The sequence below is a fragment of the Molothrus ater genome, chromosome 1 (genome assembly GCF_012460135.2).
Source record: "Molothrus ater isolate BHLD 08-10-18 breed brown headed cowbird chromosome 1, BPBGC_Mater_1.1, whole genome shotgun sequence".
In the NCBI taxonomy this organism is placed as follows: domain Eukaryota; kingdom Metazoa; phylum Chordata; class Aves; order Passeriformes; family Icteridae; genus Molothrus; species Molothrus ater.
The window spans coordinates 142,063,953-142,087,298 of NC_050478.2; the positions used below are offsets into that span (position 1 = coordinate 142,063,953).

Here is a 23,346-nt window from a genome sequence, read left to right on the forward strand (position 1 = left end):
AATAACCCCTGTTCAAACTGGGGAAAAGCAGCTCCTGCTGTGAACATGTTTTTACAGATAGATGTCTATGATTTTGCATGCTACTGCTGCACCAGAATTCATTTCATTGTTTGAGGAATAACCATCATTGTTGGATGAGACCCAGGTTATTACCAAGTAGAAAAATCTGAGTTTGATCTCTCTAGCTCACAGAATCTTTACTTTTAGCCTGAACTGACAGATCAGATGAATGAACCAAAGCCCCACCTCTTAATGGCTTCCAATTTCACCTGGATTTATTCAAGTGTCAAACTGGTTTAACCTCATTTTACTGAAAAGCTACCAGATGTTTCTCCCCTCTTCAAAATCTACTCCATTTTACCACTGGAAAGATCTCATCTCCTTTAGCTCCATATGAGTGTGATTGGTTTTGATTATTATTTCACCAGTTCCTGAAGTGCTATCGTGTTTCACAGATTCCTCACTTAAATATTGTTATGCTGTGATAGACAGACATGTTTGATATTGTTGCATAGCAACAAGTACACAGCCCAAGAAAAGTCACTCTTGCAGAAATGGGAGGACCACAGGTTAGTGCCCTTAAGGAGTTCAAGGCTAAAAGAGGAAACTCAGCTTAATCCTGGGCTGCATCACAAGCAGGGTGGCTGCAGGATGAGGGAAGGGATTCTGCTCCTTGGCTCTCTGCTCTGGTGAGACCTCACCTGAGTGCTGTGGGGAGCCCAACACAGCACACACACGGATTCATTCCAATGAGCCCAGACAAGGGCCACAAAGCTGATCAGAGGAGATACAGCACCTCTCTTGTGAAGAAGGCCAGGAGTGATGGGGCTGTTCAGCTCGGAGAAGCCTCTGTGGAGACCTGACAGCACATCCCAGTGTAAAGGAGCTACGACAGAGCCAGAGAGGGACCTTTCACAAGGGCATGGAGTGACACGACAAGGAGAGATGGCTTCAAACTGAAGAGGAGTAGATTTAGATCAGATATCAGTAAGAAATTCTTTACTGTGAGAGTTGTGAGGCACTGGAACAGGCTGCCCAGGGAAGCTCTGGATCCCTCATTCCCGAAAGCGTTCAACGTTGGGCTGAATGGGGCTTTGAGCAACCTGGTCTAGTGGAAGGTGTCGCTGTCCAACCTTCCAATTTCGCTTCCGGCTCAACCGTTCCATGATTCTCGGATTTTTCCGACGGGTGTTGCTTTCTTTCGTTCCCCGAGCAGGGACATAGCCCTACGGCCGCCCGCTGCCCTCGGCCTACCAGCGCCCCTCAGCGGCCCCGCCCCTCACCCTCACTACGGCAACTCCGCCCCGCCCTTCGCGTCACATCGCCCGGCGGGCGCAAGCCCCGCCCCACCGGCGCTCCGATTGGTCGCTGGCCATAGCGCCATCTCGGCATAGCGCCGCCGATTGGTCGGCGCTGCTGAGGCACGGGCGCGCGGTGCCCGCGGGGCGGCGGCGGCCGTTACTCATTAGCATGGCCGCGGGGCCGCCCCTCCCGCGGGCCGCCCTCGCCATTCGCGCCTATTGCCCCTGGTTCCCTCCCACAGCCTCATTCCTGCGGCGAGGCGCCGCGACCGGGTCAAGGAGGGAGGCAGCGGCACCGCATCTTCTCTCCGTGAGGCGGCTGCGGGGTGCCCTGGTGCGGGCAGGTAGAGCAGAGCATCAGCCGCGCCCCCCTGGGCGTGCACCGTCCTCCCCCCGCCCCGCGTGGCGCCGCTGCCTCATCCCCGGGCGTGAGGGCTCGGCAGCATCGCCGCCGCCAGCCGAGGAGAGTCCCGGCACCGGCCGGGGCTGGGCACGGCCGAGGGGTGACCGGAGGCGGTGAGACGAGCTCCAGCTCCTCCGGCATCGTGTGTTCGGGAGGGGGTTCTTGAGAAGACGTTTTATACATTGTTTTTTTCCGGTTTCGGAATCTCTATCCAGGCTCCTGTGGCAGCCTGGCGAGGTGGGGCTTGTTCCTCTTCTGTGGCTCTGTGTTTTTCCATTGAAATCTCCCCACCTTCCAGTGAAAAGGAGATCGTCGCTTTTCTATAGATACATTTTTTCATCCCTTCCACGAAACCCTATTTTCGGCAGCATCCATCTGCGGCAAAGCTTTGGAGCAACAACCGAGATCAGTGACCCTCATGATGTGGACCTTTCTGGGTATCGCCTCTTTCATTTACGTGTATAAAAAGTGTGGCGACCTCATGACTTACGCTAACAAGGAGGTGCTGCTCTCCGTGCTGGTGTTTTTCTCGCTCGGCTTGGTGCTGTCCTACAGGTACCACTTCAGGGGGCCCAGGCAGCGGCAGCAGCAGAAGCAGAAGTCGCACCTGGGGATGCTCTCTGATCTGCTTTCAGCTTTGCCGCTGGTTGGCTTCTTCTGGGCCAAACCCACCCCGGCGTCTCAGCAAGTTGAACAGCCCAAATCCAGAAAGGTAAGTTGGATTCAGGCGCGGCACGTGAGGTGGAAAGTCCTGCTGCTCCTCCCTCTGTGGCCACTGACCCTCTGCCCTGGTGAGGGAAAAGAGCTAAGAAAGGGGTGGACAGGGTTTGTCTTTAGATGCTGGATGTTTGATTTGTCATATTTTGTGTCAGTTTTGGATGGCAAAAGAAAGAGTGAAACTTAAGTGGTAGACCAGGGGTTTTCTAGCATCAAAACAAATATGTTTTAAGAAAGGTTTGGAGTAAAAGCTTATTGTAGTAGCAGAAGAATATCTTCGGTTGCCAGTCTGTTTTAGAGCTGAAGGACTGGAGAATCTCTCCTCTGAGGAGAGGCTGAGTGACTGTCCCCAACAGAAGGCTGTGTGTAAATACCTGCAGGGAGGGTGCAAGGAAGGCTGTGCCGAGGCTTTTTCCATCAGTGCCTGGTGTCAGAATGAGAGGTGCTGAGCACAGACGGAAGCAGAGGATGTTTGCTCTGAGCATTAGGAGGCACTATTTACTGTCAGGGTGACTAAGCACTGCAAGGTTCCCAGAGAGGTGGAAGAGTCTCCATCCTTGGAGGTATCCCAAACAGGGCCCAGGCCAGTCTGCTCTGGTCCTGCTTGAACGGGGGCTTTGGACCCCATGATGTCCGAAACCCTTTCCAACCTCTGCCATTCTGTAACTCTCTGATGAGCTTCATGATATTTATGGATAAAACACATTTGTTTATGCAACTGCAGATGGAGTTACTGGGAAATGATTGCTGACCTATTGCTTGTACAATAGGTGTAGGACTTGCTCAGATAGTCAGTCTGTTCCCTTGCTGTGGAACAAGTGGAGAGCTGTAGGTGGTGCCTGGAGCTTAGCTGGAGTCCTGCCATCCAAGACTATGAACTGGACATAGATATCCAGTACATCTCTGGTCAGCACTATTTGGCTCCTTTCCTGTGTACTTCTGGGCAATTTCACATGAGCACTGACCCCTCACACAGAAATACATGAAACTCATTTTGGCTGCAAGTCAAAGGTTATTGATTTTTATTTAATTTTTCTCTTCAAGCCTGCCTTTTCCAATTTCTTGTGTTACCTGAATTCAGATAGTTTTGCACTGTCTTGCTGTATTGTAAATACAAACATGACTCTAGGCCACTAAAAATTCTGGTGTCAGTGTGTTTCACTGATGCAATCATATTTTACCAATGTCAGCGCTGCAGTGCTGAGGCATTTGTGAAAGACTGAATTGAACTCTCATCTATCAGCTGGAGAAATGATTTGCAGCTTTGCATTGGAGTTGCCCTTAAAATTATTTTTCACCTTGAAGTGTATGTGATTAGGTGCTGTTGGGGAAGGTTCTATAATAGAGCTGATTTAAGATACCAGTTCTGTATTCACTGATGTCCAGTCCAATATATGTCAATTCTTAACAGCTTTAAATGTAGATGAATGGTGATTTTGCTTATACTTTTAGACGTTACATGAGTTTTCATTTCAGGACTATTTCTTAAAAGCATTTCCCAGGCAGCTGCTTCTGCTGACGCTTTTTCATTCTGAATATTACCGTAAGTTGCTGTTTAGTTAGTGAGGTAGGTTCAGTTAGAGTATAATTTAAAAGGAGTATGTTTTCCAGAGAAATACATTTTCCAGCAAATCTAATAACTTTTTCATTAAAAAGTCCTAAGGCCTCCATACTGGAGTGGTTCACTGGCATGAAGGTATCAGTCTTACTTTATAGGACAAGAATATGGGACAGCCTTTTCTTACTGCCTTTTATAGCAGGTTTAGCCAGGGTCTTGATTTGCAGCAGTATTGTTTTTTCTTTTCTCTGCTTGTTGTGCTTTTGTTGCCTTGTAGAGTATGACACATTCAATTTTGGACAAAACTAAACTGCAAGATGCCTTACAACTACCAATGCACCCTTAGTAGCCTCCCTCAGAGTAGAGCTGCTCCAAAGTCAGCCCTCTTGACAAGGTTATGGTACATATCCATTGGCATGTGTAACTTTGGCTTTGTTTTCTAAAGGGTAAAAGAGAAGTGAACTTCTCAGATGTATATCTGACAGAGACCGCTCCAAACACAACATTGTCACCCCAATATGATCCAGAAATTATCATTGTGGGATCAGGTGTCCTTGGTTCTTCCTTGGCCACGGTGCTTTCAAGAGATGGAAGGAAGGTGACTGTGATAGAGAGGGATCTGAAAGAACCTGACAGGATAGTTGGAGAATTGCTGCAGCCTGGAGGATTCAATGCTCTTCGAGACTTGGGTCTTGAAGGTGGGTACATTTCAAAGTGTAAATAGATCTGTAACACAAGAGTTACTACGCTCAACACTGTATTTAGTAAAAGCATGCCTACAGGAAAAATTAAGAAAAACATTATCTGCACTTAACATTTTAATTAAAATCACTTGTGTATTTCCAGTTTGCTATTTTGAAAACTCTTTCAATATGTGTATTTTGTTTAAGAAAATTGGACCCTGTGTAAAGAAATGCCTTTTATAAATAATTAGGCTTTCTTAAAGACTTGTTTTAATCCATCTGTTGGCTTTTATCTTGCAGATACAGTAGAAGGTATTGATTCACAAATAGTAAATGGTTACATAATTCATGATCTAGAGAGCAAATTGGAGGTTGAGATTCCTTATCCAACATCTGAAGACGGACGTGTGGCCAGTGGAAGATCTTTTCATCATGGCCAGTTTATCATGGGCCTCCGAAGGGCAGCTATGGCAGAGCCCAAGTGAGTCACGTTGTGAAAGCACAGTTGGGGTCCAGATATTCAGAAGCATTGTTCCCATCAATTCTATGAGATTGCTTAACCATTTCCCAACCCAGAGGGCTGTGATGAGCAGGAGTGAGAGAATGTAGCAGCTAGAGTTACTCATTCTGATCTCTGTAGACAAGTTCATAGGTTACATACACATCATATATATATATCACACTTTGGGACAACTTAATCTTTAAGGGAGTATGGGCTTTAAATATTAGGCGAGATATTTGCCCATCTGTGTGAGAGAAAAGTTCACAGGCAAAGGGTTGATTCTCTTCTGCTGATTCTTGGGTTTGGCATTTTACCAGAAGTAGTGACCTCTTCTTGGTGAGCAGTGCACAGAACTTCTTTAGGCAAGGCATGAGTGGCAAATCTGGCACTATTTGTTAGATCACAGAATGGTTTGGCTTAGAAGGGATGACCTTTAAAGGTCAGGTGGTCCAACCCTCCTGCACTGGGCAGTAGCATGTAGCTTTGACACTGATGTTATCAGTGATGATAGAAAGCAAGCGTTTACATTTGTATGTTGTTTTGCTTTCTTTTTGGACAGCAAGAAGTAAGCCAAAGTAACTAAAAAGGAGCATTAAATGGAAGTAGATCTTTCTAGTTAATAATTTGTATGTTTCAGAATCTTGAAGACAATTTCTTTTCATAATTAAAAGAAAAAATCGGTGTTTTCTCTTAACTGTTTTCTTTCTTCTATAAAGGAGATGAGAAGTAAACTTCTATTGAAATAGAATAGATTCTAGGTGCTGCTTTCTGTGTGGTATTTTTTTTTTGTATTGTCTTTTTTCCCCCTAAATAATTTTTTCCCCTAAGAATATAATAATGCCATCTGTCCCTTGTAAAGGGACAGATGGCATTATCATATTTTTACCTAACATCTTTATTCTGAGGTGGAAAATTGCTTTCTCCTTTCATATTTGTTATATCATATGAATTACTAAAAGTGGCACTAAAGATAGCAGCTCTGTAGTACAGTTATAATTAATGGTGACTGTGTTCACTATCTCTGAAAGCTAAAGCCTTCTTGAGGCTCTAAGTTCAATGAAATTTGGGTATCTGAGTGCTCAACTTGTGGGAAAAACTCCTGTAGCTGTACACAGTCTTTTAAACAAAAACTTGCAAAAATCATGTTTGTGACTTGAATGAAATTCTTTCCCATTTTTCACACACTCCTGGATGTTTGTTTTGCATATGCTTGCTTGCCATTTAATTTGTGGCATAGAAAACTGCATGTTTATGTGCAGTGAAAGATCAAGAACTCTTAATAGTGCCAGGAGATTTTGGCTTTTATTACAAAGCTTTTGAAGATATAGGGGATTATTATTAGTGGTTAGTATATCCTCTTTATAAGCACTAGGCAATATGAATGTATTTCAGATAAGTAAAGTTATTTTTGCTGCAGAAGGAGGTAGGGCATCATTGGTTTATAATAATAAACTAATTATATATAATTATAAACTCACTTATAGTGGATGAGAATGAGATGAAAAAGTGAGCACTCAGGTAACTGAAATGACAGCTATAATAGAAACTTAGAGCTGATAGGATCTGCAGGACTCTGATTCCCTGGCATGCTGCTGCAGTGCCTTGCTGTTGAGGTTTCTGTTGAGTGCTCACTCATAACCATTCATATTTTGATACAGCCAACATGCCTGTTTATTGTCAAATTAAGCCAGTCATGAGCTGCTCTGAAATGTCTGTGCTGCATGCCAGGGGAAAAAAACCATTAATTGAGATGCTTGAATTCCTTTTAAGAGCCTAAAATAGCAAGCTGTTGTATCCTCACATGCACCTTTAGCTCAGTTCTTAAAGCTGTGGAATTACATCTGAATATGGAATATTTGCAGGAGATTGAGTGTCCCATTTCAAGCTGCTTAGTCTGAAGTGCTGTGAGCAGGTCTAAGAGCTTGGATCCAACAAAGAATATAAGTTTAGAGAGATTTAATTTCTGAACTCAAAACAGCTCTGATTGGGAGATGGAAGCAGGGGATGCTCCACTTGAACATGTTAGCAGAACCTTAAAAGCATGAATAGAAAAACTCCAGAACTCTCTCCCAAATTCCTGAGGTGACAAACTAGATATCTGTGTCCTAAGCAGGTTAGGTTAGTTTGGACTGCTCTGAGAATTACGTGCCTGACTTTCATCTAGTATTCATGTTAAGGGTTTAAGTGCTGCTGATCCTGCTCTTTAATTCTTCTCAGTTAGTTCTTACCTGCATTGTCAGTGATTCCTAGCTTTTAGCAGGGATGACTCAGGCAGCTCCCTGATTTCTGACCATTATTAGGTGTGAAACTCCTCTCAGCATCTCTCACAGGGCCCTGGGGCACAGCTGCAGACTCTAAGTGACAGGATGTTTATGATAAACAGTATGGTCTTTTGAATATTCAGGTATCAAACCAAAGGTAGTGTCAAAGTGAAATTTATGACCAACACTTTTTGACATTTAATGTGGCTTCAGAAAGTGTTCAAGAACCCTTCTTTTGCAAAATTTTAATCATGTTGGCAGAGACAACATTGTTGAAAATTTGGTTTTCTATCTTTGTCTAGTGCCTTGAAATGCTGGCATCATTAATCCTCCTCTGTTTTAACCCCTCTGTTTCATTTCAGTGCAAAATTCATTGAAGGGACTGTGTTACAGTTACTTGAGGAAGATGACTGTGTTGTGGGTGTTCAGTACAAGGACAAAGAAACTGGTGACACTAAGGTAAGAGCTTTCTGTTATAATCTTTGTTAAACTGTTGAGAAAATTGAGGGTTACTTTAGATATATAATTTTTTAAAAGCTTCTATTTCAGACCACTGGTACAGAAGTAATGTAGTTATCAAGAAAGCCAAAGATTCAATAAAGGGAGATTATTTTCTCGTGCATACAGTCTGGGAATATGGGAATTCTTGTTATAACTTCTTATGAAGCTTCTGCTTTCAGTTTCTCTGGAGAATTCAGTTCATTATTTGTTTCATTATTCATATGTCTGGTGTGGTGGTATCATTGTGGGTTTCTCTGGGTCTGGATTGAAGGCACTTGAGATGGTATTTCATGTTCAGACTCAAGTGTTTATTATTTCTTATCAGTAAAACAGTCTCCCTACTGTGAGTTCAGCAGCATTTCGTTAGCAAGGCACAAAATGGCCAACAATCTCTTGTTACAAGGTCTTTTAAGACTAAACTATCCAATTAAGAACTGACACCTACATTATTTTCCCTTTTTACCCAATAACTGATCCCAAAGAGCCCACATTGAGGAGTTTTCTCTCCAATTACAAAATGCCACCCAAACTCATAAAGAAGATGGAAGAAGAAGCATGAAGAAGAAACCCAGGATGACATCCTGTGCCCTCCATCTTGCTTCTGTCCACAACATACTAAAAATCCCCAAACCTAAATTTCTCTACTATACTATTCTCTATAATCTATTTCACACTTTTGTGGATTCTAGTCTATCTTGAAGTCTAGGAAACTTTCTCCATGAAAGAGGGTCAAAGTCAGTGCTCCCCTGGGGGTCAGGACACCCCAGAGCAGGCAGTGAAATACTCCCGGTGCTGTGGGTTTCCACAGTCTGGAGTTTAAAGTCTTTCAGGAGTTTCTGGTGAAAAGAACAATATATTAAGATTTGTGCTTCAGCTGTGTGTAGTGGTCTGCATTTCCACATATACTTCCACCATCTAGTGAGGGACTGAAAATGAAGAAATTACTTTTTGATAGTGAAAGTTCTGTCTTGTCATTTCTTGGATGACAGAAAAAGAATTTTGGCATATTTTACTGCTAAACTGCTGGCTAAATGCTATGAAACTGTGTGAACTTAGGAGAGACCAGTTTTTCTCCAGGAAAACCAAATTTGTGATCATCTTTGTGTACTTTGAGGTTACTTTGTTGCCTAAAGTTATGTAGATGCACTCTGATGGGAAAGATAGGAATCTGCCCATGCTGTGCTCCCCTCCTTACTAGATGGAGAAAGTCCCTGAGTAGCTGGAAGATCCTGCTCAGATCTCTAAGATCAGACGTCTCTGACATCTTTCCATCTCTAAGTCATTTAGAGATGGGACTGGTGGCACAGAACCAAATAGGAGAGAGCCTTTTAAAAGTACTTGCCAAAGCTTAGGGGAGCAAGCTGGTTTTAGACTGTCCTCAGACAAGTGCCATTTCAGCCACTCAATGGCTAAGTGCTGCAACAGAGCAGAGAAGTAACAACACCCTTGACCCCTCTTGAGGTAGCTGGAGGAGGAGTGAGTTCCAAGTCTGTTCCTTGGTCTGTCTTAGCTGCCATGTAAAATAAATGAAACTGTATTAGGAAAGAGAATAAGCCACTGAATCACAGGTATGGGAAAGACAGGGATATTCGAGAGGAGGAGGATTTTTTGCAGGGAGAAGGGTATTTGTTGGGATTTATTTCCCAAATTCAATTGGCTTTATCATCCAGGAACAGAGAAGGGTGTTTTTGTTTTATTTTGTTTGAGGGGTAGAAGGAGAACGTGCATGTTTTGTTTTGAGCTCTGTTTTTAAGCTTCACACACTTATGGATATTATTGTTGTAATTTTAAGTGTGACTTATTTGAACACGGGGTGACCAGTGTTCTAGCCTGCATCTTTCCTGAAAGTCTGGATGTTGTTCTAAAGGCCTTAAGTTTCCTCTCTCTATACTGGGAATGAACAAATTCATGTTTTGCACTGAATGCTGAAGTTCTGTGGCTGGAAAGAGCTGTTTCATTTGCTGGCTTAGATCTCCTTTGATTTTAGAAATCTGGTATACAAGAAATTTCCATTAAGCATTTCTATTTACTGTGTTTCCCTACCTGTGAGTTTTTACAGCTAGGAAGCTCTTAGCTGAATAAAAGCCCCAAACTCAAGCCTGTTTGCATTCCTTAGCCTGCTTTTATAAAGAAAAGTGCCTGTGTTGTGTATGTGTTTTTCTGTTCTTTCCATCCTACGGTCTCCACCACGTTACTTCTGAGATTTTTATTCTCTTAAATGAGATTCAAACTAGCCAGTATGCTAAAACTTATACAGTGTTTCAAAACTAGGCAACTGAATAGGCTCAAATTTAATTGTGTTGACTGTGGAAGAATTGTAGCATGAGTGTTCTACTCATTAGACAGCAGGAAACTGATATGGACAGGTGACTGGACAGGTGACTTTGGTCTAATTGCAGGAAAAATTAGAGCTTGCAGTCATCCAAGCTAGGAATCCATAGGAAAGAGGTGAATTCATAGTAGAGGTAACTCTACTCAGGAGCTCACTTCTATAAGCACAGGTCCATAAAACATGTTTTACCTTACTCACATCTACTGTCATCTGATTTTGTCCAACTTCCCTTCACACAGCAAAAGATGTTAAGGTTTGTGTGACCAAGTGGAGTCAGACTTGAAGATCCTTGCAAGTCCCCCCAACTCAGAATATTCTATGATTTTATGAATTCACTCCAATACTGGTGGCAACTGCTGATAGAGGAACTCACTGAGTGACTCACCCATACAATAGTAAAAGATTTCCTAGGAGTACTAATGAAACACAGTGTGCTTTTTTTGCCTTACTTACAAACTGAAAGCTTAAAAGGAGAAATACTTCTTACTGCTTATACCAAGCAGATGAAATCACTGAAAGCTGAGGACTAATGCTTGTTGTAAATCTATTGTCATTTGAAGTTCAATCACTGAATATATTGACACTGAGAAAGCTGTAGATAGAAGGAAACACCTACCTTTAAATGCTTCCTAGAATAATAATGTTGTTGTATGACCATAAAAGTAAAAGGCATAAAAGTACATTTTAGTAACTGAAACTATGTTCAAGAAGAATGTTTGTGTTAAGCATTAAGAATTTGCACAGACCTTCAGGCTGAACCTGGTGAGTTTACTCAGATTTGTATTTTGTCCATATATATACTATTTGTCTAGTTCCTAAGTATTGGAACTGCTCAGAGCTCCCTTTGTGGTCTTTTAAAAAAGAGCCTATGTGCTTACAGCTTGTCAGTTTGTTATACTTTTGGTTTTGTTTTCTTTAGCTGCTTATACATAGTTCTTTAATTTGAAATTCTTTTTTGTTTTCTTTTTTCTTCTGTGAGCGTTACAGCCTGAAGGGAGCAAATACTTATCTTTATTGTATTTTTTAATCCAAGTTTCTACACAGTTCCCATAGCTGTATTTTCTAAAAAAGCTGGAGTATATTGTTAGATCAGCTTGTGTAGCAAATAGATAAGTATGAATACAAGGAAGGCAAACCCCACAGTATTTTTAATACCTACGTTGGGAATTGCTTCTCATTGTTCTGTAGCAAAATTGATGGTGTCTTATCTTTATTTTTCATTTATGCTGCAGGAACTTCATGCTCCACTTACAGTTGTAGCTGATGGACTTTTCTCCAAATTCAGGAAAAACTTGATATCCAGCAAAGTTACTGTTTCGTCCCATTTTGTTGGTTGCATTTTGAAGGTAACTTTTAAGTAGACTACTATATAAACCACTATGCTGTTGTTGAAGGTGGGGTACCCTGTAACCTATATGAACAGGTTTGCCTTCAGGACTTACAAACTTCAAGAGAGAAGGTGGTGTCCTGGTTTTGGACTGGGAATCTGGGTTGGTAGCTGGGTGGTTGGAGAATCCAGGCAGAAATCCTGTCTGGTTCTTTCACTCTGTGTCTGCTGCATTAACTGATGCATTAACAGCAAAAATAATTAAGCATGAAGTGAAGCTAACAGAATTTTCACTAGACTGGGAACACTGAGTGGTAGGAACTCCAGTACTTTTGGGTCTCTAATCCAGTTAGCACTGCCCAAGTTTGTCTACTTTTGGAATCTCCTTTAAGATCTCTTTAGATAAGGCCCTGTGATTCTTCTTCAGTTGTGTCTCCAAGTAGTTATATTTAGACTAGTGGATTTCTTTCCCTCCCACCACTTTCTTTATGAAAGGAAAACAAAATTATCTTACTGAAAACTCCTACATTGATTATATTACAGGTTTTTAATGGCATATATTAAATCTTGGTGAGGCATTCAAATGAAATGGATAAGTTACTGATTCTAGTAAATATTAATATGTATTGGCAAAAGAATTGTTGCTAGACTGAAATTCAAAACTTTCTTTTTGAAAACATTTCTTCATTCAAGAGAATAATAACACAAGCTTAATATGATAGAGCATTTTATTTAAAAGTGTTTTAGAAAATTAATTTTGTATGTCTGATTTTTAATACCCTTTCATTAATCAGTCTCAATCTTTCTTCCCCTTCTTTCCTTTTTAAGGATGCATCTCAGTTTAAAGCTAATTATGCTGAACTTGTTTTAGCTAAAACAAGTCCAGTGCTAATCTATAAGATTTCTTCAACTGAAACTCGGGTCCTTGTTGATATTCGAGGGGAAATGCCAAAAAATTTAAAAGAGTACATGATTGAGACCATTCATCCACAACTACCTGGTGAGTCTGGAAGGGCTTCTAGAGAATTGTCACATTTATTTATGTCAAAAAAAAGGAGACACATTTCATTGAATTAATAGAAATGTGTGGCTTTTTCCGTGTGCACAGTCACTGTTTCAGGAGCCATTTACCCTTCTTTGGTTGCACACCACACAAGACACAGAAGTTTGTTCAGCTCACATCTGTGAGGTCAGCAGTTCAGGATTATATAAAGCTCTGGGGTCCCCAGCACAGGAAGGACATTGACTTGTTGGCATGATCCAGAGGAGGCCACCAAGTTGACCAGGGGGGTGGAGGGCCCCTCCCATAGGAGAGGTTGAGAGAGTTGGATTTGTTCAGTCTGGAAAAGAGAGGCTTTGGGGGGACCTAATTGTGGCCTTCCAGTACCTGAAGGGACTCTACCAGAAAGATGGGGCAGAACTATTGACAAGGGCATCAGTGACAGGACAAGGGGGATGAGTTCAAATAGAGAGTAGGTTTAGATTAGATATTAGGAACAAATTATTTACTGTGAGGGTGGTGGGGCACTAAAACAGGTTGCTCAGGGAGGTTGTGGTTGCCACATCCCTGGACATGTTGAAGGACAGGTTGGATGGGGCTCTGAGCAGTCTGGTTGAGGGAAAGTCTCGCCTCCCATGGCAGGGAGGTTGGCACTACATGATCTTCAAGGTCCCATTGCAACCCACACCATTCACTCTGTGATATCCCAAAGAGATTAAAATGCATTGTATATAAATTATTTGTGTCTTTGTCTAACTACTGTAACTAAAATATTTGGTTGTTGCAGATCATTTAAAGGAGCCATTCTTAATAGCAGTTCAGAATGATCGTTTAAGGACTATGCCAGCCAGCTTCTTGCCTCCCTCAGCTGTAAACAAGAAAGGTGGGTATTATGAAATAAAAGGAGGAAAAAAGGCATTATAAACTTCTTCTGGGGCATAAGACTTTGTTGTCTTGGATGTATATTTGTTGTTCAATTTAACTGTCTCATAAATCTTCTATAAAAAATAATGTTTTGAAAATGTGTACCTTGGGCAACATTTAACTGGAGTGTTTACATTGACACCAGATATTAAGTCAATACCTGCTTCATCTGTAAGTTTAATTTACTCGGTTGCTCAAGCTTATACAATGTGGCCTTTCTAAGAAAAAAAATGATAAAAAAATTAAAGAAATTAACTTAAAAATTGTGTTCTTTGACACATGAACACGCATACCTATAGGGAAAAATAGTTTGACCTTGATTATCTTAAAGTTGTTTTAAGCCTTTAAATTAAAAGACATACTTTGTGGTTTTTGCTTTTTATTTTCTAGTTGCTATACATCTTATTTTCTGGTGGGAATGAATTCTTAGTAAGTTTGATGTTTTTTATAGAGGATTTGAATTTTAAGATTCCATAGCAGATGTGCAGTATCCTATTGTTTTTTCTCTTCTACCTAGGTGTTCTTCTTTTAGGAGATGCATATAATATAAGACACCCTCTAACTGGTGGAGGAATGAGTGTTATTTTAAATGATGTTAAAATATGGAGAAGTTTGCTCCAGGATATCCCAGACCTTTATGAAGATTCTGATGTTCTTAAGGTGATTATTTATTTTGGATTTATTTTAGACAGCTTGTGCTGCACTTCAATGACACACTTCTAAGTTTTATGCAACTCAGAACAAGTAAGTTACTGGTGAGGCATAGCAGTTTTCAAAGCTTTGGCTGGAATAATCAGATATCAGGCATTCACCAGTGGATGTGAATTAACTGCTGTGCTGTGCGACCAGAGGCAGTTTCAAGAATGCACATGGACCTGCTGTGTTTTCTTAAGGAGACTTGTGTGCTGTGTCTAGTCAGGATGCTTTGCTGGGATAACCTGATATTCCCATTTTCATAGGGCATTTTTAACCAGATTGATCCTAAATGTGGTGGGTTTGAACCATTACACTTGTGTGAGTGGAACTTGGACAATAATGAGCTTGTGTACTCAGTCTTTCAAGAGACATCTCAGCCTCCACTGGCCTCTTGCCTGCTGCATTAATCTGAGTGGTAAATTAGAAGGGATCCTTCTTTCCCAGGATCTGCTCCATCGGTGTTCATGAAAGGTTTATTTTTCTCTGATACTTAGTCCCAGAATTCTAATGAGTAGATAATAAGATTTATTTATTTGTTTACTGTTTTTAACAGGGCTAGGCATATTGTCTTGGCTAAATTACAGGTAGTGTATTGTAGACTACAAGTAGATGATTCCCAAAGTGCATTTGAAAATTGAGAGGCACCTAGAGGAACCCTGTATGCCAGGACAGTTCAGGACTTACCTGAACTTGTCTCACCACATGCAGACACTTTTGTGGCAGCTAGTCACCTCAGACTTGGTCATTTCCTATTTATTACCAGTAAATTGAGGGAACTAGCTGAGCATTATCCTTCAAGTTTCAGCTGTATCCCAAACACCCCCTGTAGGATGAGAAACATGCTCTGGAACTACCTTTTCCCTCCTATATTTAAGGTAAAGGGAGCCTGGATAACTGGTTCAACAAGTTTTTGAAATTCCTTAATGACCTAGCTTGGAATCAATCTAGCATATCACTAAATCCCTTCTACATATCCATGAGCATGACTCTTGCCACCTTGCCTCTTTGGGAATCTTTTGAATGTTCCTTTGTATTTACTGACAGAAATATTTCTTTTTCTTTTTTTTTTTTCAGGCAAAAAGAACATTTTACTGGTCAAGAAAAAAATCTCATTCTTTTGTAGTGAATGTTCTTGCCCAGGCACTTTATGAGCTCTTTGCTGCCACAGATGGTAAATATATCTTAAAGTTAACCTCTGATTAATTACAACTTGGTAAATAAATATGACTGGGAAGGGGATGTCCATGTCTGTCTGTGTGTATATTGTTATATATTGAAAATACATCAATCAAAGAATTTAAATTAGTTTTCTTGTGTTCTCTGCCTAGATTTTTAGATAGAGTTTTAGCAATGTGAAGGCAAGTCTGGAGTTAGGACTAAATAACAAACCAAAGAAAACAATTGTCTGTTAATATGAAAATATGTAGTATTCTGTAAGACTACGCTTTGTATAAATAAATGTAGCCTAAAGTCCAGCTGAATTGAACAGAGCAACAGCTACCAAAGTCCTGCACTTAATATCAGTATTGTACATGCAGAAAAATGTTTCAGTATGTGTTGATTATATCTGTTTATTAATTTTAATTAATTTTGTAGATTCCTTGCATCAGCTAAAGAAAGCCTGTTTCCATTACTTCAGACTTGGAGGAGAATGTGTTGCAGGTCCTGTTGGATTGCTCTCAGTGTAAGTTCACTGTGCTGGCAGTGGTTGTTGTGAGCCCCTGAGAGATCTGCTTTGCTGCCATCAGGCTGCTCAACACAGGGAGGATGGCCCACATGAGCCTAGGTTTTAAGATTATACTGAAGGTTGGAACTATATTAGAAATTGTGTCTTTAAGAGCTGGTTCTTTTTTATTCTTTTTTTTTTCATGCATAAAAAGGCCACTAAAAAGCTGGTAGCCCCTAGTGTAGGTGGCTCAGGAATTTGAATAAGGTAGAGGGGTCCAGAGGAGCTGGTGGAGATGTTTCCTACTTGACAAGCTGGGAGTAGTGTTGGGTGAGGCCTCCCATGAAAACCTGTAAGGAACAAGGAAATCTTTAGCTAGGAAGGTGTTTGAATGACCTCTCAGAAATTTGTCAATCCACAGTAAACCCTACTACTCTGAACATGGGAGAATGTGTGCTTTTATATTTCTCTCCTTTTGGACTGAGAGCTAAAACTGAAAAGCCTGTTTAAAATATTCCTTTGGGGGAAGACAAAGAGTAAGAGGTAGACAAAGAGAACTAGAAATGAAGAGAAAGCAGCAGTGTATGTTGGCCTTGCCATAGAAGGGAATGCAGACAGCCCAAGAAAACCAAGTTTGTATTTTTCAGTTGAGTTGGCAGGACCAGATCTGCCTAAATCAGAAGGGGGTGTGTGATCTCTATTTGTAAAATGGAAATTTTTCAGTTCTTTCTGATGCTGTTTATTTACTAGTTTTATCTGTTTATTTTTAATGCAGGTTATCTCCCAAACCAATGGTACTGATTGGCCACTTCTTTGCTGTGGCCTTGTATGCTGTTTATTTTTGCTTTAAGTCAGAGTCCTGGATCACCACGCCTCGAGCAATTTTCAGTAGTGGAGCTATTCTTTACCGGAGCTGCTCTATAATATTTCCACTTATTTACTCTGAAATGAAGTATTTAGTCTATTAAAATCCAGGGGAAAGTGACTGGAGGAAGAAAGCATGAAAATCACAATGCCTTCAAAATCTTTGGACGTGTATTATTTAATATTGTATCATGTTCTCCTCAAAATGCAATTTCCTTGATAAGGTTTTAACTTAATTTTGGTTTTGTGGTTCTATACATATATATTATATGTAAATATTTTTTCTTTGCAATTTAAGTTCAAAAAGGAGTTAGCTGTTTACAAAGACCATAATTAAGTGTTGACGTGGTAGATAATTGCCAGTTTTGACAGAATTTCTTTCCTTGCTTTATGCATTGCTGAGTGCACCACTAATATTAATAAACTGAGAAGTGAAAATTGTAAACCATATGCTGCTATTATCCTTCATGCTTTTTTCTGTTCAGTAGTTCCACAGACTTTATTACTGTGAAATAGCATAATATTCTTGATTTGGTTATTCCATTAGTATTTGCATCTGTTCTGTTTCAGTTGCAGCTAAGATACTGGTCTGTTGACACTTAAAAGGACACTGTAAAGGATGTCAGATCTTGATGTGTCACTATATCTTTAATTTCAGTTACTGTTGCAAGTGCCATGTTGCTCTTCTGAATTCCTTCTTTACACCAGAATTCATTTTAACAAGTAATAACCAAATCTTTGCTTTGTTGGCTACTGCAATGCACTCAGGTAGTGAAAGCACATGTTTTTGAAAATTTCTTCTCATTTCCTTTCAAAATCTTGAAAGTTTGGGGTTGTTCTGCTTGGTGTGTGTGCAACTGAAGTTTAACACTGCCATGAACTGAAGCACAGCAACAAACTGTATCCACTGAAACAAATTAAGTCCAGGCTATTTCCAGTAGACAGTAATCTTTAATATTACTTCTGAAAATTAATGAAAAGCACCATGAAAGTGTCCTTTTAATACTTGGAGTGTGGTGGGATTACTTTTCCTGTAGGAATTACTGCATGCTACTAAAGAGTTCATGTCTATTCCTATTGGTCACTATTCCTCTCGATGTTACCAGTGTGATTTCCTTTGCTCTTGTGCATCTGCATTTTCTCTACCTTTCTTATGATTTGTTTGGATATCACTGTATGGCTCTGCTCTTTTGGCATGCCTAAACAATCACACGTGGGTGCAGCCAGCAGTCTGGAGAGTAGTAACAGGTTTTTATTCTTCTGTACTGGTGAAACTGTGACTCTACCTTGAAAATGACAGATTGCATAAGCTGTGTATAAACATCCATTTTATCTTGGACTGTGAAAAAAATCTGTGGAGAGACTTTATTTAGTATTTTATTTGATGGATATTTCAAATGACTTTTTCTTTTCCAGAAGCAAAAGTATGTATATTTTTCTAACCATGATCACTTTTGATACCCTCTGAAATTACACTCATCATGAATATGTCTATGTTGAAACTTTTGGGTAAAGTACTAATATTTTCAAATATCATTATATGTGGTAACTAAATTATGCCCCTTTAAGGGTACACAAAGTTTGCAGGATTTATACAAGTGTTTTCAAAATTTGTGACAATTTTGAAAATATTGATTAATTTTACATTTTTTATTTTTTTATATTATTTGCAGTCAGTCTCTTTAAAATCATGGATAAAAAGTCCTGAGCCAAATACACATCCTCAGCTTACGTAAATAAAAAGTTATTATATCTGTAGATTATTTTTGTTGTGTGTCTCTGCTTAAATGTACATATATATGTAAGAACTTTTCTTTCTTGTCCTGAATTCAGTGCCTGGTTAAGTGTCTTGGTCAGGGTAGCAATCACTTATTGGAAATTGCTGGGGGAGAGATAAATGGGGTGGTGTGTGTGTGTGTGTGTGTAAGAAGGATCAACCTGAAACTGTGACCATGAAATGGCTGCATGCCTTGCCCTCAGGGCAAGGGGAAAGGCTTACTTTTAATTATCAGACAGAGTGGGATCATTGGGACACAGCAACACAGGATGGGGCTTCAGGCTGAGATTGCTGATGAGCTGGTCTTTGGTATGTTGGCTGGGTGCCTACTCCAGCTGGTGGTGGCCCACCAGCTCTGCCCCAGAGAAGAGCTGCAGGGCAGAATTTCAAGCTGTGTTCCGTGGTCCCTGACTGCAGTTATTTTCTCCTGGATGCAGAGGGATGTTGGCTGGTGGAGGAGAAGTCATGAGAAAAGCAGTTCTTGAGTCAGCTAAGAGGAGTAAAGCTGGCAGTGAGTCATGTCCATAGGTAAAACAGCCAGAAATGGAATCCAACAGTACCTAGTGCTAAGCCACAGCATGCAGCAGATGGTCTGTAAGAATCCTTATTTTCATTCTCTACATCTATATGCCACAAATACAGCAGCATGTGAGGAAGGTTTTGTCACAGGCACGATTCAGAATCTGAGAGGAGCAGAATGCAGGCATATTTGATGCAACTTGTGAGTTGTCTATTTTCTAACTCTGAAGAGGTTAGTTCACAGGATTTCTACACTGCAACATTTAAAGGCAATGATGGGCTGTTAGGTAAGTGTTGTGGACACAAGGAGATACGAGTTGTGGGATGTGGTTGTCCCTCTCTTCCAGGACTGGTGCAGCTGCAGCTGCTGGAGAGGGTAGAGGAAGAAGTAGCTACATAGTGGTGAGTTTGTAGATGTTCACATGGTGCAGGAGTATGAAAACTTGCTTGTAGTGGAAAGAGGAGACTGACAGTATCAAGGAATAATAGAATCATAAACTTTGGAATAGACTGCAAAGATCAAGTCCAAGCTTTGACTGAACACCGCCATGTCAACTAAAGTATAGCACTAAATGCCATGTCCAGCTGCTGCTTGAACACTTCCAGGGCTGGTGAGTCCACACTTGCCTGAGCAGCCCATTCCAGTGCATAACCACCCCTTCAGTGAAGAAACTCTTCCTGATGCACAACATGAAGTGCACCTGGCACAGCCTGAAGCCATTTCCTCTTCTCCTGTCACTGATTGCTTGGGAGAGGAGACAGACCCTGACCTGGCTACACCCTCCTCTCAGGCAGTTGTAGAGAGTGATAAGGTCACTCTTAAGCCTCCTTTTCTCCAGGCTAAACACCCCTGCTCCCTCAGCAGCTCCTCACAAGATTTGTGCTCCAGACCTTTCCCAGCTCCATTGCCTTCTCTGGGCCCACTCCAGCCCCTCAGTGTCCTTGTAATGAGGGGCCCAAGACTGGACACAGGATTTGGCTGCTGCACTGCAGAAGGGGTATGTCACCATGATATTTTCTGAAAAATCCCTTTGCCAGGATTTCTTCTCCTGGGAATCTGGGAAGCTTCAGCTTCTCCCTGTTTTGCTGCTTTGGAATGTGATTTGGAGACTGTTTACCCAGCATGTGAATTGTTTCAATTTAATGACCGGTCATGGTCCAGCTGTATCGAGGCTCTGAGGAGTCATGGGTTTTTATTATTCATTCTTTTCTAGCCTTCTGATGTATCTTTTCTCTATGGTTTAGTATAGTTTTAGTATAGAATTTCTTTTAATATAATATCATAAAATAATAAACCAGCCTTCTGAGAACATGGAGTCAAATTCTCATCTCTTACCTCGTCCTGGGGACATCACAAACACCACAGGGGTAGGTGGGAAAGGTGTGGAGCATGCTGCCTGCACTGGCTTTCCACGTGTAATCTGTGACCTTTGCTACTTCAAAGGCTGCTCACATCCCCACCAACCTGTGTTGGTCTTTGCTGCAATACTGTTGGTGCTCATGGGTTGTTTTGTGTCAGTAGGGCATTAATTTACTGTTGGGTCATAGTCCTTGTACATAGTGCCCTCTCTCTGAAACCAGCTTGTGTATTCTGCAGAAAAGTGAAATCCATTCAATCCAGAATAAATATGGGCAGTTGATAAATTATTCATCCTGAAATTCTAGCTTGTTCAGCATGACACAGTACTGCATGGAAAATAGTGTCAGCAGTTGCTAAACAGTTCCCTGTGAAGCTCCAAAGAGCTGCACCAGCTCCTGTACCGTGCAGAGTGAACAAAGGCATGACTAAGCTTGCTGAGATGAAATTACTCAAGGTACTGCCAATAAAAGCTGGCAGGGTATTTTAAATGGTAACTGAAATCCACTGTTAATATAAGCAAAGTAACATAAATAGGAAAAATAATCCTGATCATAGAATAATTTGTTTTGGAAGGATGTTTAAATCTCACCTACTCCAATGCCAGTGCAAATGAGCAAGGACGTTTTCAGCTAGATGAGGTTGCCCAGAGCCCTATCAAGACAGATCCTGAAAGTTTGCAGTATTGGGTGGCTACCCTCTATCTCTGTGGACAACCTGTTCCAGTGTTTCAACACCCTCATTGTAAAAACATCTTCCTATTGCTAGGATAAATCAGCCCTTTTTCAGTTTAAAACCGTTGTCCCTTGTTGTATTGCAACAGGTCCTGCTGAAATGTTTGACCCCATCCTTCTTATAGAACACTGTCAAGTACTGGAACGCCTCAATAAGGTCTCCCTGGAGCCTTTTTTCCAGGCTGAACAACTTTCTTAGTCTGTTTTCATTGGAGACTGACTTCATCCTTTAATCACCTTCCAGGCCCTCCCCTGGCCCTGCTTTGACAGGTCTGGGTTCTTCCTGTGCTGGGCACCCCAGAGCTGGATGCAGTTCTCCAGGGAGGGTCTCACATGAGCAGAGCAAAGGGGGACAATCACCTCCTTTGCCCTGCAGGCCCTGCTGCTTTTGATGCAGCCCAGGATACTATTGGCTTTCTGGCTGTGGGTGCACACTGCTGGGTCATGGCCAGACCCATCTACCAGCACCCCCAAGCCCTTCTTGGCAGGGCTGCTCTCGAGCCATTTGTTCCCCAGCCTTTATAAATGCTAGGAGTTTCCTCTATACATATGCAGGACCTTGCATTTGGCCTTGTTGAACTTCATGAGGTTTCCATGGGCCCAGTCTTCAAGTCTGTCAGGGTCCCTCTGGATGGGATCCTGTCCCTCAGGTGTGTCAGCTGCACCACTCAGCTTGGTTTCATCTACAAACTTGTTGAGGGTGCACTCAATTCCCATGTCTGTGTCATTGGTAAAGATATTGAACAGTATTGGTGCCAATACAGAGCCCTGAGAGACACCACTCATCACTATCTGTGTCTGAACATTAAGCCATTGACCACTACCCTCTGGATGTGACCATTGAACTAATTCCTTATTCACAGAATTCCTTATTCACAGAACCAAATCTATATCTCTCCAATTTAAAAAGGAGGTAGTGGGGGACCTTGTCAAAGGCCTTAAGAAGTCCAGAGAGCTGACATCTGTAGTCCTTCCCTTGTCCACAGATGAACACACCCCATCACAGTCCTTGGTGTCCTTGGTGAAGCTGTTCTGGCTGTCCTGAATCACCTCCCTGTTCTCCATGTGCTTTGGCACAGCTTCTAGGAGGATCTGCTCCATGGTGTTCCCAGGCTGACAGGTCAGAAGTTCCCAGGTTCCTCCTTTTTACCCTTTTTAAAGATGGGTACATTTCCCCTTTTCCATGACTGCCATGATTTTTTGGATATCATGGAGAGTGGCTTGGCAACTACATCAGCTAATTCCCTCAGGACTCTGGCAGGTGTAGGGGGATGGAATATGAGTAAATAAAGGTAGTATAGAAAGTAATCTTACCCCCGAAAGAGTTGCAGCTGGGTTAATTATTAAAGATTAGGAGCAGGCCTAATGTTATCAGGCCGCAGCTGTAGCCAATAAGAAGAGTGTTATAAAAGAGTGGATTGGTTGGTTGAGGGGAGCTGGAGTCAGTTGGCTGCTGTGAGGATAGGGAAGAGTCAGTGCCTAGAGGAGCTGCCTACAAGAAACATCAAGGAGATATGAAATTCTAGCAACGTGGAACCTTTGCAATGTAATGATAATAGAACTTTTGTGATATAATGACAACAGGCAGGTATCTTGTTGGGTCCCATAGACTTTTGTATGTTCAGGCTACTCAGATTCCTCACAAACCTGATCTTTTCTTATAGTGGGAATCACTTTGTTCCCTCAGTTTCCATCCTGCTGTCCATCCACTTGAGAGGGGTGGAAGAGAGTTTTCCATTGAAGACTGAAGCAAAACTTGTTGAGTACTTCAGGCCTTTCCTCATCCCTTGTTACCAGCTTCATGGCCTTGCTTCTTTCTTTCACCCTCCTTTTCTAGTTAACAAACCTGTAAATGTCCTTGTTATTCTTTGAGTCTTGCCAGGTTCAGTTCCAGCTGTGCCTTGGCTTTCCTCACCCCGTGCCAACAAAACCAAACCTCATCCTTATGCTTTCCCCAGGTTACCTGTCCTTGTTTCCACTGCCTGTTCATTTGCCTCTTGCCCTGTAGTTTGACCAGCAGGTCCCTACTCAGCCACAGCAGTCTCTTGCCCTCCTTGCCTGATTTCTTGCTCCTGGGGATTAAGAGCTCTCACACTCTATGGAATGCAGCCTTAAAGATCTGGCAGCTCTGTTCTGCTGCCTTGTTCCAGAGGGCAGTTTCCAGGGGGTCCTATTGTCCTAAAATTCGGGGTCCAGATTTTACTCTTTGCCTGACCCATATTCC

General features: G+C 41.6%; 1 protein-coding gene across 1 annotated transcript; it reads left to right on the forward strand.

Annotated features, from left to right (window-relative positions):
- The first annotated feature begins 1,600 nt into the window (after positions 1–1,600).
- SQLE (squalene epoxidase) lies at positions 1,601–18,493 on the forward strand. Its single transcript, XM_036407007.2, has 11 exons — positions 1,601–2,416; positions 4,425–4,677; positions 4,963–5,143; positions 7,788–7,884; positions 11,491–11,604; positions 12,414–12,585; positions 13,373–13,468; positions 14,027–14,169; positions 15,280–15,376; positions 15,802–15,889; positions 16,647–18,493. The coding sequence occupies exons 1-11, from the start codon at positions 2,123–2,125 to the stop codon at positions 16,837–16,839; spliced, it is 1,728 nt and encodes a 575-aa protein (XP_036262900.1). The 5' UTR covers positions 1,601–2,122; the 3' UTR covers positions 16,840–18,493.
- Positions 18,494–23,346: the final 4,853 nt, after the last annotated feature.